At 34.9% G+C, this 15,212-nt stretch overlaps 1 protein-coding gene, 4 non-coding genes and 1 pseudogene across 5 annotated transcripts; all 6 read right to left on the reverse strand.

The window, feature by feature from the left end:
* Window positions 1–4,704: 4,704 nt before the first annotated feature.
* On the reverse strand, window positions 4,705–4,889 carry LOC138882539 (U2 spliceosomal RNA; annotated as a pseudogene).
* Window positions 4,890–7,653: 2,764 nt separating this feature from the next.
* Window positions 7,654–7,814, reverse strand: LOC138882471 (U1 spliceosomal RNA). The gene has a single exon (XR_011404074.1). It is a non-coding gene; the product is annotated as a U1 spliceosomal RNA (small nuclear RNA).
* Window positions 7,815–8,591: 777 nt separating this feature from the next.
* LOC104234113 (pentatricopeptide repeat-containing protein At2g35030, mitochondrial-like) lies at window positions 8,592–10,504 on the reverse strand. Its single transcript, XM_070162841.1, has one exon. The coding sequence runs from the start codon at window positions 9,833–9,835 to the stop codon at window positions 8,747–8,749; it is 1,089 nt and encodes a 362-aa protein (XP_070018942.1). The 5' UTR covers window positions 9,836–10,504; the 3' UTR covers window positions 8,592–8,746.
* A 1,470-nt stretch (window positions 10,505–11,974) lies between these two features.
* Window positions 11,975–12,135, reverse strand: LOC138882494 (U1 spliceosomal RNA). Its single transcript, XR_011404095.1, has one exon. It is a non-coding gene; the product is annotated as a U1 spliceosomal RNA (small nuclear RNA).
* A 716-nt stretch (window positions 12,136–12,851) lies between these two features.
* On the reverse strand, window positions 12,852–13,045 carry LOC138882526 (U2 spliceosomal RNA). The gene has a single exon (XR_011404122.1). It is a non-coding gene; the product is annotated as a U2 spliceosomal RNA (small nuclear RNA).
* Window positions 13,046–14,761: 1,716 nt separating this feature from the next.
* LOC138882483 (U1 spliceosomal RNA) lies at window positions 14,762–14,921 on the reverse strand. Its single transcript, XR_011404085.1, has one exon. It is a non-coding gene; the product is annotated as a U1 spliceosomal RNA (small nuclear RNA).
* Between the last annotated feature and the right edge of the window lie 291 nt (window positions 14,922–15,212).

A 15,212-nucleotide genomic window follows, 5' to 3' on the forward strand; every position in this document is an offset into this window, starting at 1 on the left:
AATTAAACTTCAATTTGTATCTCAACAACATTAAACTAACAAATATTTACCTAAACAATAATACAAACATGAAATAAACATGAAAAACAACTTTTGAAATCTGAAAATTAATTCAACAAAACATATAAACATGAACAAAACCAAAAAAAATCAAATATCTACTAACCGGATTGAATGAAATATGTACGGACTGTTTCGACAAACCTGGACCAAAGCTCGACCAAACGATGATGAACACGAACCTAAGAAACAAATGAAGTTGCGCCGAAGCAGCGGCAGCAGTTGACGTGGCAGAAGCGCTGGGGGCGCGTTTGGATGAACCCACGCGGAGAAGCTGAAAGCAACGCTGAAGCCGGAGAACAGTCGACGTTCATGGCTGCCCTCGAGCTGGACGGGGCAGTAGAAAAAGGTTGAAGCAGTAGCAATAAAATCCATGGACGAGGGAGTAAATACTCGACAGCAGCGTCGAAGAAAGATGGAAGAAACTCGACGGACTGGACGCGGCTGGACGCGACATCAACGTCGATGAGAGCTGGACACTGGCGGGGTCATTTGGACGTGAGGGAGAGTTTGGACAACGCAGCAGCAGTTGCTGCTACTTGACGTGGAATGAGGGATCGTTTGGGCAAGATAGTGAGGAAGACGATGGCGGACAGTAGTGGTCGTCGGATTTAATGGAGGATCGCCGGAGAGGTTTTGGAGGGGTGACGATGGTTTAGGGTTTGGTTGGTTTGAAGGAGAAGAACGTGAGGCAGCAGGTACGGGCAGCCATGGGAGTTGGGTGGTTTTGAGGTTTTGGAGAGGAAGAAGATAGGGTGGCCATTGTTGGCTTTCTTGAAGCTTGAGGAAGAAGAAGGAGAATAAGGGGGGGGCGGATGTTTTAGGTTTCTTTTAGGTTTTTTTTTTTTTTTGTAAGATAATAGGGGTGTTGGGTTATGGATTGGGTCGACCCAGTTCGAAATGGACTGGGTCATAGGGAAGGTTGGGCCATTTTTTGGGTATGTGGCTTGAAATCGAAGAAGAGACCCAATTCCGACTTTCTTTATATTGTTTGCTCTCTTTTCTTCTTTTATTTTTCTAAAACTAAATTATAAAAAATACTTAACTTATTATTAAGAACTAAATTAAGTTATAAAAGCGCAAATTAACTTCCAATAATAATTAACGCACAATTAAGTAATAATTAAGCATAAAATTGTGTATTTGGACATTAAATGCTAAAAATGCAAACGATGCCTATTTTTGTAATTTTTATTTTTTTGTAAAACAAATTTAATTACTAACAATTGTATAATTAAATCCTACATGCAAAATGCGACATATTTTTGTATTTTTAATAATTTAACAAATAAACATGCACAGACAAACATACAAACAATTACACAAAAATACCACAAAATTGCACACCAAGGAAAATCATTTTATTTTTGAATTTTTGGGAGTAATTCTCATATAGGGCAAAAATCACGTGCTTACAAATATTCACCACAAATTTCTGAGGGATTGAAAGTGGGAGAGGAAGTAATTGAAGTTGCAATCACTTCAAAATCTAATAATTTTCACAAACCAAGAAATTGATTTGGGCACCCACACACCATTAAAGATTAGATTTGGGCACCCACACACCATTAAAGATTAAATTCGGGCACCCCATTCTTTCTTCCTTATTTATGCTCTTCGTATCCACGCCCCTTTTGGTATTCTTTATCCGATTTGACTTGAACTGCTAGAGTCTTTTATTTATTTTCTACTCAGAAGGGTGATACAGAAGAAAAAATTGTGGTGTTCATCGATGGTCTCCATCGCCGGTGATGGTCAAACTTTTCCAGTGTGTTCTTTGCCATTGATGATTCGGAAGTTTCAGCACTAGCTAGCAATGACTTTTCGACAGGCTCCAATGAAATTCCTACATTCTTCTTGATGATTTTGTTAGATGAAGTTCATGTTGAGAACCACGGGTTGTTAGCTGATTTTTTTTGTTACTTCTGATGATTTTTTGTTGCCCTTTAAATTTGATGGAAAGGGAAGCTATGGCAGCAACAGGAAGAGAACCATGGGTTCTTCGTTGATCCTTCTTTTGCATTTTTCTTTCTCTTTTTTATTTTTTTCTCTTATTTTAGTCATTTTATGTCAAATCCTTGTATTCACGCTCCTTTTGCGTATGTACCAAGCATTTTATCCACCTCAGCTTTATCTATGCTACATAAGTTAGGTCAACCATCAAAGGGGTGCAAGATACCGGGATGACAACGCGAAACAAATACAAGGGTCTACTGGGATATTCTGGCTTATATGAAGTTGGAAGTTTCAGAACTTTCAACTGAACAACAATTTGGATTCAGCAAAACAGAGTAAGACATATTTCGCTTGGACCGACCATAAACTAAGATAAGGCCAGACACTACAAAGTTTTGGACTGCGGATTGGATAGGGGCTGCGCGAACGCGGGCCTTCACTAAATTACTAATCTTATACCATACTTAATTAAGGGTCTAATTAATGGGCAGTTTTTACTCCTTAATTAAAGGTATCCATATATCTCACGTTTCTCTCTCCCCTTAATTCCTAAGATCTGACCATATTCGTTTTCCCCCTCCCATTTATTTCTCTTCTCCATTCCTTCTTCTTCTCAAAAAATACAGAGATGAGACCCATTGAGTATATCATCTTTATCGTGGTAGATGTTTTCCGCTATCTGCCAGATTTGTAGTATATTGTCTTCAACAACACTAGCGACGACCCAGTCTTCACATGGGTTCCATGAGAAGTCAGAAATTTTACTTGTATGGCCACCATGAATAAAGAGCAACTCTGGTGGCCCATCTTCTGCATCTTCTGCTGTTTTGTTCTTCATCAATCCTGGAAAAATTGATTTGTAGTTTATTTGTAGAAATTTTGTAGATAAAGAGAAAATTTTGTAGTCAACATTTTTTTTCAACATAGATTATAGTGTAATTGTACTATAAATGTAGTAATTTTGTAGATACCCTTCAAAATAATACTGCTTTATACATACGTAAACTGATTTGTAGTTTCTTTGTAGATTTTTTGTAGAAAATTTGTAGATATCTACAAACTGGATACATTGAATTTAATTATCCCAATTCTCATTTCAATTGTAGCATAATTGGCATTTTCGACCTAATTGTAGAAGATTTGTAGAAGTTTTAGTCTTCCCAATCTACAATTTATCTACAATTGATCTACAATTCTACAATTTATCTACAATTTCTGGAAATATGTCTTCAATCTGAAATTCAGTCAAAACCAAGTCTAATCTTCACCAAAACCCCTCAAAATTGAGATATAAACTCCTAAACATATTCCGAATTATTTACAACAACACACAATCCAAACAAATAATGATTTTTGAAAACCCAAATTTGAATTCAAAGCTTTCAAGCTTTTTAATGGCTATCAATGGTGGAAAATATATGGAAGAACAGATTTTTTCAACTTTGAGTTGTTGAAACTCAAAAATTTGAATTGTTCGTTCTTTTTTTTTCGAGAATTTGAATTGTAGTTCTGGAGGAAAATACGCAGATGAGAAATCTCCTTTCCCTTTTTAAAAATTGAATTTAATGTAGAATCAATTAACACCAAGATTCTCTCCTTAATTTTAGCGCGTTTTTAGGGAATATTCTGCCCTTTTAATGCCTAATAGTCGAATGGTATATAAATTGTAGTTAAAGTGTGGACTGGGCGGGTAATTAACAAACTATGCACATTTAGGGTAATAAGGTTTCATATATGGTATAGTTAGGAAAAAATTCCTATAAATTATGACGTAGGCTCGACCATTTGGGCCGACCTTAAGCTAGCACCCCTCCAAAGTGCAATGGAGGTCACAAGCCTAGGTCAGCATTTGTTCATTCTCTATTTGTATTGGCCGCTGTGGGATTAATCTACTAATGAAGAAAGAGAAAACACTCTCGTTTACATTTACAAGATCTTTTTCTAAGTATGTCTTCTCAACCCTTAAATGTGTTCCTTTTTTATGAAATACATAATATTACAACGTAAAGAAAAATAACATCATAATGTATCATTGTATTCTCTATAAAATTTGAGACACAATTGTGCTTTTATCTTTGTAGTAACGGGACTCCAGAAAGTAATACAAAAAGAAACCATAACTTTAAAACATAGCCCTTTTGTGCTTTAGGTTGTTTTCATAAATAGACAGTTTCTCATTTGGCTAGAAAAATGCACAATGCACCAATAAAATTCTGAAGTTCAAACTTTCAAGTAGAGAATATTCAGAGAAGTACTAATCAGAAATGCGGATCGTAGAATTATAATGTGAATGTATATTTCATATGATCATGATAGGGTACAGGAGAGTAAGTAATAAAGTAAATACACATAGATAATGAAATTTTAGCAATTTTGCGCTCACAGAGAGATAAAACTTAACACACGCCATTATATGGCAATCCTCTGAGCTAAGCTTTTGGGATTGAGGCAAGACGAATGTCCATTGAACGACAAAATTTGAGCTATCAAAGGATGTCAATTCTTTTCCGTGGCGAGCTACACGACAAATCCTAAAACAAGAATCTTTCTTAGTATTCATTTACACGAATAGAGCACATTAAGTGAGTCAGTAACATTTTGTTTTCTATCGTATAATCTAAGTGCTAAAATATATACTAATAAAGCAAATATAAACCAAGGTTAGTGCAGAAATTTAGATTCAATTTGGTGGGGTGCACCAGGCAGTTGCAATAGTGCAACACATGGACGACACTTGAGAGCCCATGTAGCAAGCTACCTTGATGAACTCTTCCCCTAAAACAATAGAGTTAATATCATGTGAATCGATAACTTATTAAACTGATAAGAACAAATACTACACTTGATCTTAACCAAAAGGCCGAGAAAGGTATGCTTTATCTACTGCTCGGACTTCCGGTTTTATATGAGTTCTCTCCTTTCTCGGTTTTGTTAGCTTTCGATGTGGTATTTTTGTAGGCTGGAGAATTTTATGTTTCATACATACGCCTTCTCCTTGCCTGCAAGGGAAAGGAAAAAAGTTATGATCTGAAATTTTGTTCTACCATGGTAAATATTTACTCCCCATATTTATGCCAAGTCAAGTAATTTAACCATAACGTTTAAAAAATAAAGTGAGTTTGATTGTCCATCTTTTTTATATATATCAGGCATTGCATTCTCCGGATAATTCAAATCGAAGCAATTGGATGTTCAACTAGGGCCTATATGACATGACCGATCAATAGATCCACCTTTGTCATATATTCCATATATCACACTAGATAGATATTATATTCATGGAATACGATTCACTTTCAAGATGCCTTGTGGTGAAATGGTAGACACGAGACTCAAAATCTCGTGCTAAATAGCGTGGAGGTTCGAGACTCAATGAGCATTCTCAATAAGAGAGCTCGGATCGAATCGGTATATCAATACTGATTCAATCCGAGTTCTTGGAATTGGAATAAATTCAGCAGCGGATCGCGAAATTTTGGTGATATTCTCTATCTAATGAATGGGGAGTCTACTTTCTCTATTAGCACATTGTTATATAACTACAATTAACTATAAAAGCCAATATTTTTTATGGAATCAATTATGTTTATGTTATAATAGTAGTATATGTTATTTGTAATAGTAGCCCGCTATAATAACCAAAAACATCTCGAACTAATGAGTGTGCTATAGAAAGGTTTTACTGTATGTGATAAATGGTGTATGAATGACCGCGGATACTGATAAGTTACGTTCTACCGGTTGGCTAAATTTGAACCTCGTCAATTTTCTAAACCTTAATAAATACTAGCAAACATGAAGGAATGGAGATATACCAGAGATAGGGGTGTAAAAAGGAAACCGACAAACCGTACCAACCCGATAATCCGAGTCAAACCGAGAGAAAAAAAAACCGACTATGGTTTGGTTTGATTTGGTTTGGTGTTGGAAAAAAAATCCGACCATAATTGGTTTGGTTTGGTTTTAACTAAAGAAAGTCAAACCGAAACCAAACCAACCCGAAATTACATATATAGAAATTTTTTATATATTTAATATATAAATATACTTATTGTGATGTAATTTATAAATATTTCTTTAAAAAATTCATAATTTTATCTTTTAAGGTATTATTTCAAGATTGGACTTAGAACTTTTGAATGTTCCAATAAGTTTTATAGTCATTAATATTAGGACATTAAATAATGCTAGCAAAGGTCGAAACCAAAATCAAATCAATACTAATGTTAACAAAAGACATCCAGTTCAATACTACGAATTAAATGTATTGAATATCTATTTTTTGTTTTGCAATAATTTAAATAAAAATGCATAACCTATTTTTATTTTTTCTTTAGCGTTTAGTCCTGTAATTAATACTCCTTTATTAGTACTTATTTCAGCATGAATACATTTAAATTATGTTTATTTTTATTATGGCTTTTTAATTAGCAATATTTATATTACATAATTTATCGTCTTTATTGTTGAATATTTTAGGATAATACCATGGACACATCTCATATTTTACTAGGAAAATACTTTATATAGTTGTATCTTACTAGGATTAAAGAAATATTTTGAGCACAAGTTATATGTTTTGTTCTACAAAGATTTTACTGAAAAAAAACCCGAGAAAAAACGAAAAACCCAAAAATCCAAGAAAACCCGAGAAAAATCGAGATTGAAAAATCCGAATTTTTATTGGTTTGGTTTGGTATTTAGATTTAATAACCCGACACAATTGATTTTGTTTGATAATTATAAGACCCCAACTAACCCGGCCTATGTACACCCCTAACCAGAGATAATTACCCAAAACCTAACATTTTTTTTCTTTAGCTTTGTTTACATTAGATAAGATATTTCATCCTCTCTTTTTTTTGGTTTTTCCCATTCGGTGTTCGGTATCTGCATTGGAGTCCCAACTATATCTGGATTCGCGTAGCGTAGGGCCCCATTCGAGAGGAACCGTTCCCTATCAAGAATTTTTCCATACCAAGGGCTCAAACCCGAGATCTTTGATTAAGGAAGGAGCAGTCTCATCAACTGCACCACATCCTTTGGTAAAATCTAATATTTGCAATAACATACACATGGTTTAACAATACAAGTATCACCAAAATAATGTTTACATGTACTGAAGTAATAACATAAATGAGCCACTTTTAAACCATAGAGAGTGGTACAACTAACAAGAATTATTGTGGGACTAAATTTTTGACATGCTATAATAGATCAATTCACAACTAATTATCTGTTTCACCTTACAAATTGCAACCCATAATACCCAATTATCTGTTCACCTTACGAAAGTAGCTTTAGTTGGAGCATAGTAAAATCCATATCTCAAATAAAAATGGCTAGCTAGTGATAAAATAATTAAAGCCAAGAAACATCATAAATAGCTTCAATTTATGACCCATTTTTCTATTAAACAATTTACCTGATAAATTACATGCATCATTTTCTACCGCGCCCAATCAAATAATTTCACATAAAATATAACAAAGAAAGAGAGTATAATTTTTCATATCAACTTTTTACATAAAAGGCACAATTTTCCAGACAAGAAGGACTGGAGTAGCACAATTTTCACTTGGGCCGCTGTCAAGTTGAAATAGGGCAGGAGGCCCAAACGTTTGGACTTAGGATCGGATAGGGGCCGCGCGAACGCAGGCCCCCACTACCACAAATTATGACGTAGGCTCGGCCACTTGGGCCGACCTTAGGCTAGCACCCCTCCAAAGTGCAATGGAGATCACTAGCCTAGGCCATGGGTCTTGTTGATCGCCCATTGACCCCGTCCAGGTAAGTATGTTTTTCTGTCAGCCCAGCCCAACTTTTATTCACCAGCATTTGCTCATTCTAAGTTTGTATTTGCCGATGTGGGATTAACTACTCTCACCTTTTTTAAAAAAAAAAAAATTAATGTCAAGATGTATTTTTGCTTTGAAAAAATTATGGACAAGTTCTTTTCTAAATATGTCTTCTCAACCCTTAAATGTTCTCCTTTCTTATGAAATATAATATTACAACGTGAAGGAAAATAAAAATTTTACAATCAGTGCTTATATTTTCCAGAAAGAAATTGTTTTGTAATAACTGGACTCCAAGAGGTAATACAAAAAGAAACAAAAATATTAAAATGTTACCAGTTTGTGCTTTAGGGTGTTAATATATAAGTAGACATAGTTTTCATTTGAGAGGATATAGAATTCCCTCCATACAATATTTTGAGGTTAAATTGTAACTTGCTCAAATACAAATTTGAGTTAAATTCCATAATACAATTTGAAAAAATACTATTGATCATCTATGTGCAATATGTGATATTTAAAGCCAATTTTTTTTAAGGATGGTAACTCGCGTGCAACTTGATTATTTCACCGACAAATCCACTTAGTGTCTACTACCTCGCACTTCACAAATTGTTGATGCTTGCATCAGGGTAGGCTACCTACATCACATGAGATACAGCCCTTCCCCGGATCCTGCGGGAAAGATGCATTGTACACCTTACAAAACCCAGCGCAGAGTCAATTGGGAGGAATCCATAACTCAAATAAATAGACCAGCTAATGATAGAATAATCGAGCCAAAAAGCATTATGAATAGCTTTAATTTGCAAGAAGAATTCATAACAAGTGGAAGATATAGGGTGTGAAGAAATCACATAAAAAAAGAAGTATAGTTTGATCCGAAATATGGAAGTGTTATTATTCAGAGAAAAGTCCTATACTTTTAAGCATCAGCGACATTCCTCCGGAGGCATCTGTTGCACCACCCGCATAGCCTCATCAACTAACTTACCACGACCTAAAATATCGACAAGGCAACAATAATGTTCAGCCCTCGGTTTTAAACCATAGGCATACCTCATAGACTCGAAAAACTTTTGACCTTTCTTAACAAGACCGGCATGACTACAAGCTGACAAAAGTCCCACAAAAGTGATCTTGTCTGGCTTGTTACCGAACCTTAGCATTTGCGCGAAGGCTTGTAATGCTTGGTTTCCAAGACCATGATTAGCATATGCCAGTATTATTGCAGTCCATGAAACAACATCCTTTACTATGAGATTCTCAAAAGTGATTAATGAGGAGTTGATATCTCCACATCTAGAGTACATGGTGACGAGAGCATTATTAAGCGAAGTGTCTTGGTCAAATCCTAACAGTAAAACAAGAACATGAGCTTGCAATAACTCCAGGATCCCCCCACATGAGGTCACTACACTGGTGAGAGTAGTCTGATTCGGCCTTAAGCCTGATCGGAGCATGCTAATGAAACACTTCAAGGCTTCACCCTCAAGGCCACTTTTTGCATACCCGCCAATCATTACATTCCAACTTACAGTCTCTTTATTAGGCATCGAATCAAAAAGTTCATCGGCCTTAGCCGCTAGGCCTTCATCAACGTAGGTTGTTATCATAGCATTCCACGCAGCAGGATCCCTGTTTGGCATTTGATCAAAGTACTCTCTTGCCATTTCTAACAACCCATTTCGTGCAAGACCAGTAACGATAGTTGTCCAGGAAACTGCATTTTTCCATGGCATCGGATTAAATAGTTCCAAAGCTTTGTCCACTCTCTTGTCATTTAAACAACCTTGAATCATAACATTCCAAGAATATAAATTACGTTCAGGCATCTTATAGAAGAGCTCAAGAGCTTGATCCACCTGACTATCTTTAACATAAGCCCTGATCATCGCCGTCCAAACAATAACATTTTTCTCAGGAATCTGATCAAAAATATGTTGTGCCTCATTAATCAAACCATTTTGAGCATAGCCCACCATTGCTGCAGTCCAAGTAACCACATTTTTCTCTGGCATTTCTTGAAGCAGCTTTCGAGCTTCATCCACTCTACGGTTCTGAAAATACCCGGAAATCAAACTGGTCTACGCATAAACATTTCTATCTGGCATTCGTTCGAAGATTCTCCGAGCCTCATCGAATCTTCCAACTTTAGCATAAGCATGAACCATAGCAGAATCAGACACTACATTTCTCTCAGACATTGAATAAAACAACGTCTCAGCATTAGGAAGATCCTTATGTTTTAAATAAACAGTAATCATTGAAGCATAAGAAACAACATCTCTTTGAGGCATTTCGTCAAACAATTGCCGAGCTTCTTTAACTTTGCCTTGACGGCCTAAATTCATAATCATTTTATTGGAGCTAAAAATGGACTGTTCTAAGTGGGGTTTTGACTGTATTTGAATAGGTGTTTTTGTTTGTGAATATGGTCTTGAAAGGAATGGACTCCTCAAAATGCGGTCATTAACATTACTCAGCAAATAATGTGAACTCCAAACTATAAATGAGTGGCTTAATTTAATCAAACTTCTGGTTTTATACATGATTGTTTGTTAATAATCTCAGATGGGAAGAGGGATTAGCTATGGGATTATTGTTGTATCAGAATACTACTACTAGTAGTAGATACACAGATTAAAGGTGTAATAGGAGCAGAAATCAGAGACATATTTTCTTGTAAGAGGTTGAGACTTGAGAGCAATGACAAAAGATAGTTATGTCCTAAGTTATGGAGAAATTATTTTGCAGCTAATACCTCCGGTCCAAAATAAGCGACTTTTTGACCCTTTTTTTGTGGTCCAAAATAAGTGATTTTTCCATATTTCAAGAATGAATTAATTATTTTTTTTCCTACATTACCCTTGGAGTAAATACTGTTGGAGTGTGTGTTAGGAGTATTTATTTGAAGAGATAGTAAAGGTTAATATGGTTAATTTCATTACTAATTAATATTTAAAGGTGAATTTCTTAATCTGTGTAAAAATAACTAAAAAATCACTTATTTTAGACTCTAAGAGAGTAGCATAAAGTTTTGGAAGAAGGCAATAACTTTTGAGAAAAGGTTTTACGCCAAAAGAAAATAATTAAAGAAACATTTGGAAAAGACTTTAACGAAACAAAAGTCATCTAGAAATTTCCAAAATTCTCTAAGCCCAAACGGCTTATTGGACGAACCTCCTCTCGCTCACTTTTTCTAACATTTTTAGTACCAACTAATTCATTCGGGTGAAACATCTTACGATGTCATGATGCGCCTATTCCTATCGACATTCCGTCAATACTTCTGGCTATAGTTAAACAAATAGACAAATTCAAATGCTCAATTATAGGGGTGTACATAGACCGGGTTGGTTCGGTTTTTATCAAAACAAAACCAAACCAACTATATCGGTGTAGATTGTTCGGTTTTGTTGGGTTTTTCGGGTTTTTTTTTGTTATATGAATATTATTTAATCTTACTTTGTTAAAATTATAGATAAAGCTTTGATAAGTGAATATATGTTTAATAAATATGGAAAACAAATTGACAAACGTATGATTTATTAAAATATTCTAATGGGAGAATTTTTTTAGTAATACATGATAGTTATTTTCTTAGTCGTCTAACAATAATTTTTCGTTAATTTACGTTTTCAAGGTTAATACATGAGAGAATCCCAAATATTTCTACATTTTCTAAAGAAAATTCACTATAAAGTCTTAAAAATATAAATAAAATTTATATATTTATATGTCGGTTTGGTTCGGATTTTTTGACACAATACCAAACCAAGTCAAACCAAACATAGTCGGGTTTTTAAATCGGTTTGATTTGGTTTTTCAATTTGGTGCGATTTTCCGGTTCGGTTTTAACACCTCTCCTCAATTGTATAAAAACATACCATGAACGACTTTTGCTAAAAAAAAATGACAATCTAAAATTTTTAGGAAAACTTTCATTCAAAAAGGGCATAATTTTAAATAAATTTTTATTTATCACATTGTATTGGATGTAATTGCAAGATCCAAAACTCTAAATTACAAAGGACATACATTTATACAATAACGCTCCACTGAGATTTCAGTGGTGACTAGAGGAAAATAGTGTTCGCTTGGGCCAACCTCAAAGCTAAAACTAGGCCACAGGCCCAAAAGTTTGGACTGAGAATTGGATAGGGGCCGCGCAAACGCAGGCCCCCGCAACCACAAATTATGACGTAGGCTCGATCACTTGAGTCGACCTTAGGCTAGCATCCCTCCAGAGTGCAATGGAGGTCACAAGCCTAGGCCATGGGTCTTTTTGATCGCCCATTGACCCCGTCCAGGTAAGTATGTTATCTTGTCAGACCAGCTCATATTTTATTCTACAGCATTTGTTCATTCTCTATTTGTATTGGCCGATGTGGGATTAATCAACTAAAACACTCTCTTTCACATTTAAAAGATCTTTTTCTAAGTATGTCTTCTCAACCCTTAAATCTGTTCCTTTTTTATGAAATATAATATTACAACGTGAAGAAAAATAACATCATAATGTTTATTGTATTCTCTATAAAATTACAATGTAGTGCTTATATCCTGTAGTAGCTGGACTCCAAAAGGTAATACAAAAAGAAACCATAAGGCTAGAAAAGTGCACAATGGCACCACTGAAGTTCAAACTTTCAAGTAAAGAAATACTAATCAGAAATGCGGATCGTAGAACTATAATGTGAAAATATATTTCATACGATCATGATAGGGTACAGGAGAGTAAGTAATAAAGTAAATACTCATATAGATAACAAAATATGAGCAATTTTGAACTTAATTTGAGCTAGCTTGTGAGGTGCAAGACGAAGGTCATCGGACGACAAAATGGCGAGCAACACTACTATAAAAACGTCCATATCCCCAAGCAAGAATCTTTCTTAGTTTTCATTTACATGCATAGAGCATATTAATTGAGTCAGTAACATTTTTGTATACTATCGTATAATTTAAGTGCTAAAATATATACTAATAAAGCAATATAAATCTAGGCCACTGCAAAATTTTAGATTAGATTTGGTGGGGTGCGCCAGGCCCTTGGAGTAGTGCAACACATGGGCGACGCTTGAGAGCCCAAGTAGCAAGCTACCTTAATGAACTCTCCCCTTTAAAAATAGAGTTAATATCGTGTGAGTCATGACTCACATATCAGATATTAAACTGATAAGAACAGATACTACACTTGATCTTAGCCAAAAGACCGAGAAAGGTATGCTTTATTCTGTGCACGGCCTTCGGCTTTTATATTATTTCTCTCCTTTATCGGTTTTGTTAGCTTTCGATGTGGTATTTCTGTAGGCTGGAGAATTTTATGTTTTCATATATGCGCCTTCTCCTTGCCTGCAAGGGAAAGGAAAAAAGTTATGATCTGAAATTCTGTTCTACCATGGTAAATTTTTTACTCCCCATATTTATGCCAAGCCAAGTAATTTAACCATAGCGGTTTAAAAATAAAGAGAGAATACATATACGGTCAGACATCTCTATTACCGTATTGTTATATAACTACTATTAACTATAAAAGTCAAATTTTTTATGGAATCAATTATGTTTATGTTATGGCTCCTTTTTATCTCACAAATTTGTGGACCCCAATCTTATACTTTTGGGTCCACAAAACTGTGAGATAAAAAAGATATTTCATACAACTAGTGTCAGTTATATGAGACACAAAATAAAATTTTCCGCTATATATGTTATCTGTAACGGTACTTAGCTATAATAATCAAAAACATTCGTAACTAATAAGTGTGTTATAGAGAAGTTTTACTGTATGTGATAAATGGTGTATGAAGGACCGCGGATGCTGGTAAGTTACGTTCTACCAATTGGCCGAAAATTGAACCTTGTCAATTTTCTAAACCTTAATAAATACTAGCAAACATAAACAAATGGAGATATACCAGAGGTAATTACCCAAAAACCTAACAATTTTTTTTTGCTTTAGCTTTGTTTACATTAGATAAGATATTTCATCCTCTCTTCTTTTTTTTTCCCGTCCGATGTTCGGTATCTGCGTTGGAGCCCCAATTATATTTGAATTCCCGCCGCGTAGGGCCCCATTTGGGGGAACCGCTCCCTACCAAGAATTTTTCCATACTCAGGACTCGATCCCGAGATCTCTAGTTAAGGAAAGAGTAGTCTCATCCACTGCACCATATCATTTGGTAAAACCTAACACTTGCAATAACATACACATGGTTTTTAACAATACAAGTATCACCAAAATAACGTTTACATGTATTGAATTAATAACATAAATGAGCTATTACAACTAACAAGAACTATTGTCGGACTAAATTTGACATGCTATAATAAGGGTTTAGATCAATTCACAACTAATTATCTGTTTCAGCTTTACGAAAGTAGCTTTAGTTGGAGCATAGATCCATATCTCAAATAAAAAAAGGCTTGCTAGTGATAAAATAATTAAAGCCAAGAAACATCATAAATAGCTTTGGCGCAAGATCTCATAGTAAATGGAAGCTGCAACAGCAAAGCTATGATTCATTTAAGGGGTATCAAAATTTAACTAAATAAATACATAAGTCAGTTAAGATAGGTCAATACATAGTAGTATATATACATAAAAATTATTTTTAACTGTATAAACAGTACTCCCTCCGTTTCAATTTTGTTTTATCTTATATAAAAGTACTCTTTCAATTTATTTCCTTTTTAGTGTGACCCATTTGTCTATTAAACAATTTACCTGATAAATCACATAAAATATATATGCATCATTTTTCACTACGCCCAATCAAATAAATTCACATAAAATATAACGAAGAGAGTATAATTTTTCATATCAACCTTTTACATAAAAGACAATTTTCAAGACTAGAAGGACTGGAGGAAGACATTTTTCACTTGGGCCGCTGTCAAGTTGAAACAGGGCAGGAGGCCCAAACGTTTGGACTTAGGATCGGATAGGGGCCGCGCGAACACAGGCCCCACTACCACAAATTATGACGTAGGCTCGACCACTTGGGTCGACCTTAGGCTAGCACCCCTCCAAAGTGCAATGGAGGTCACTAGCCTAGGCCATGGGTCTTATTGATCGCCCATTGATCCCGTCCAGGTAAGTATGTTTTTCTGTCTGCCCAGCCCAACTTTTATTCAACAGCATTTGCTCATTCTAAGTTTGTATTTGCCGATGTGGGATTAACTACTCTCACCTTTTTTAAAAAAAAAAAAATTTAATGTCAAGATGTATTTTTGCTTTGAAAAAATTATGGACAAGTTCTTTTCTAAATATGTCTTCTCAACCCTTAAATGTGCTCCTTTCTTATGAAATATAATATTACAACGTGAAGGAAAATAAAAATTTTACAATCAGTGCTTATATTTTCCAGAAAGGAATTGTTTTGTAATAACTGG

This window comes from Nicotiana sylvestris, chromosome 11, assembly GCF_000393655.2.
Source record: "Nicotiana sylvestris chromosome 11, ASM39365v2, whole genome shotgun sequence".
NCBI classification, from domain to species: Eukaryota; Viridiplantae; Streptophyta; class Magnoliopsida; order Solanales; family Solanaceae; genus Nicotiana; species Nicotiana sylvestris.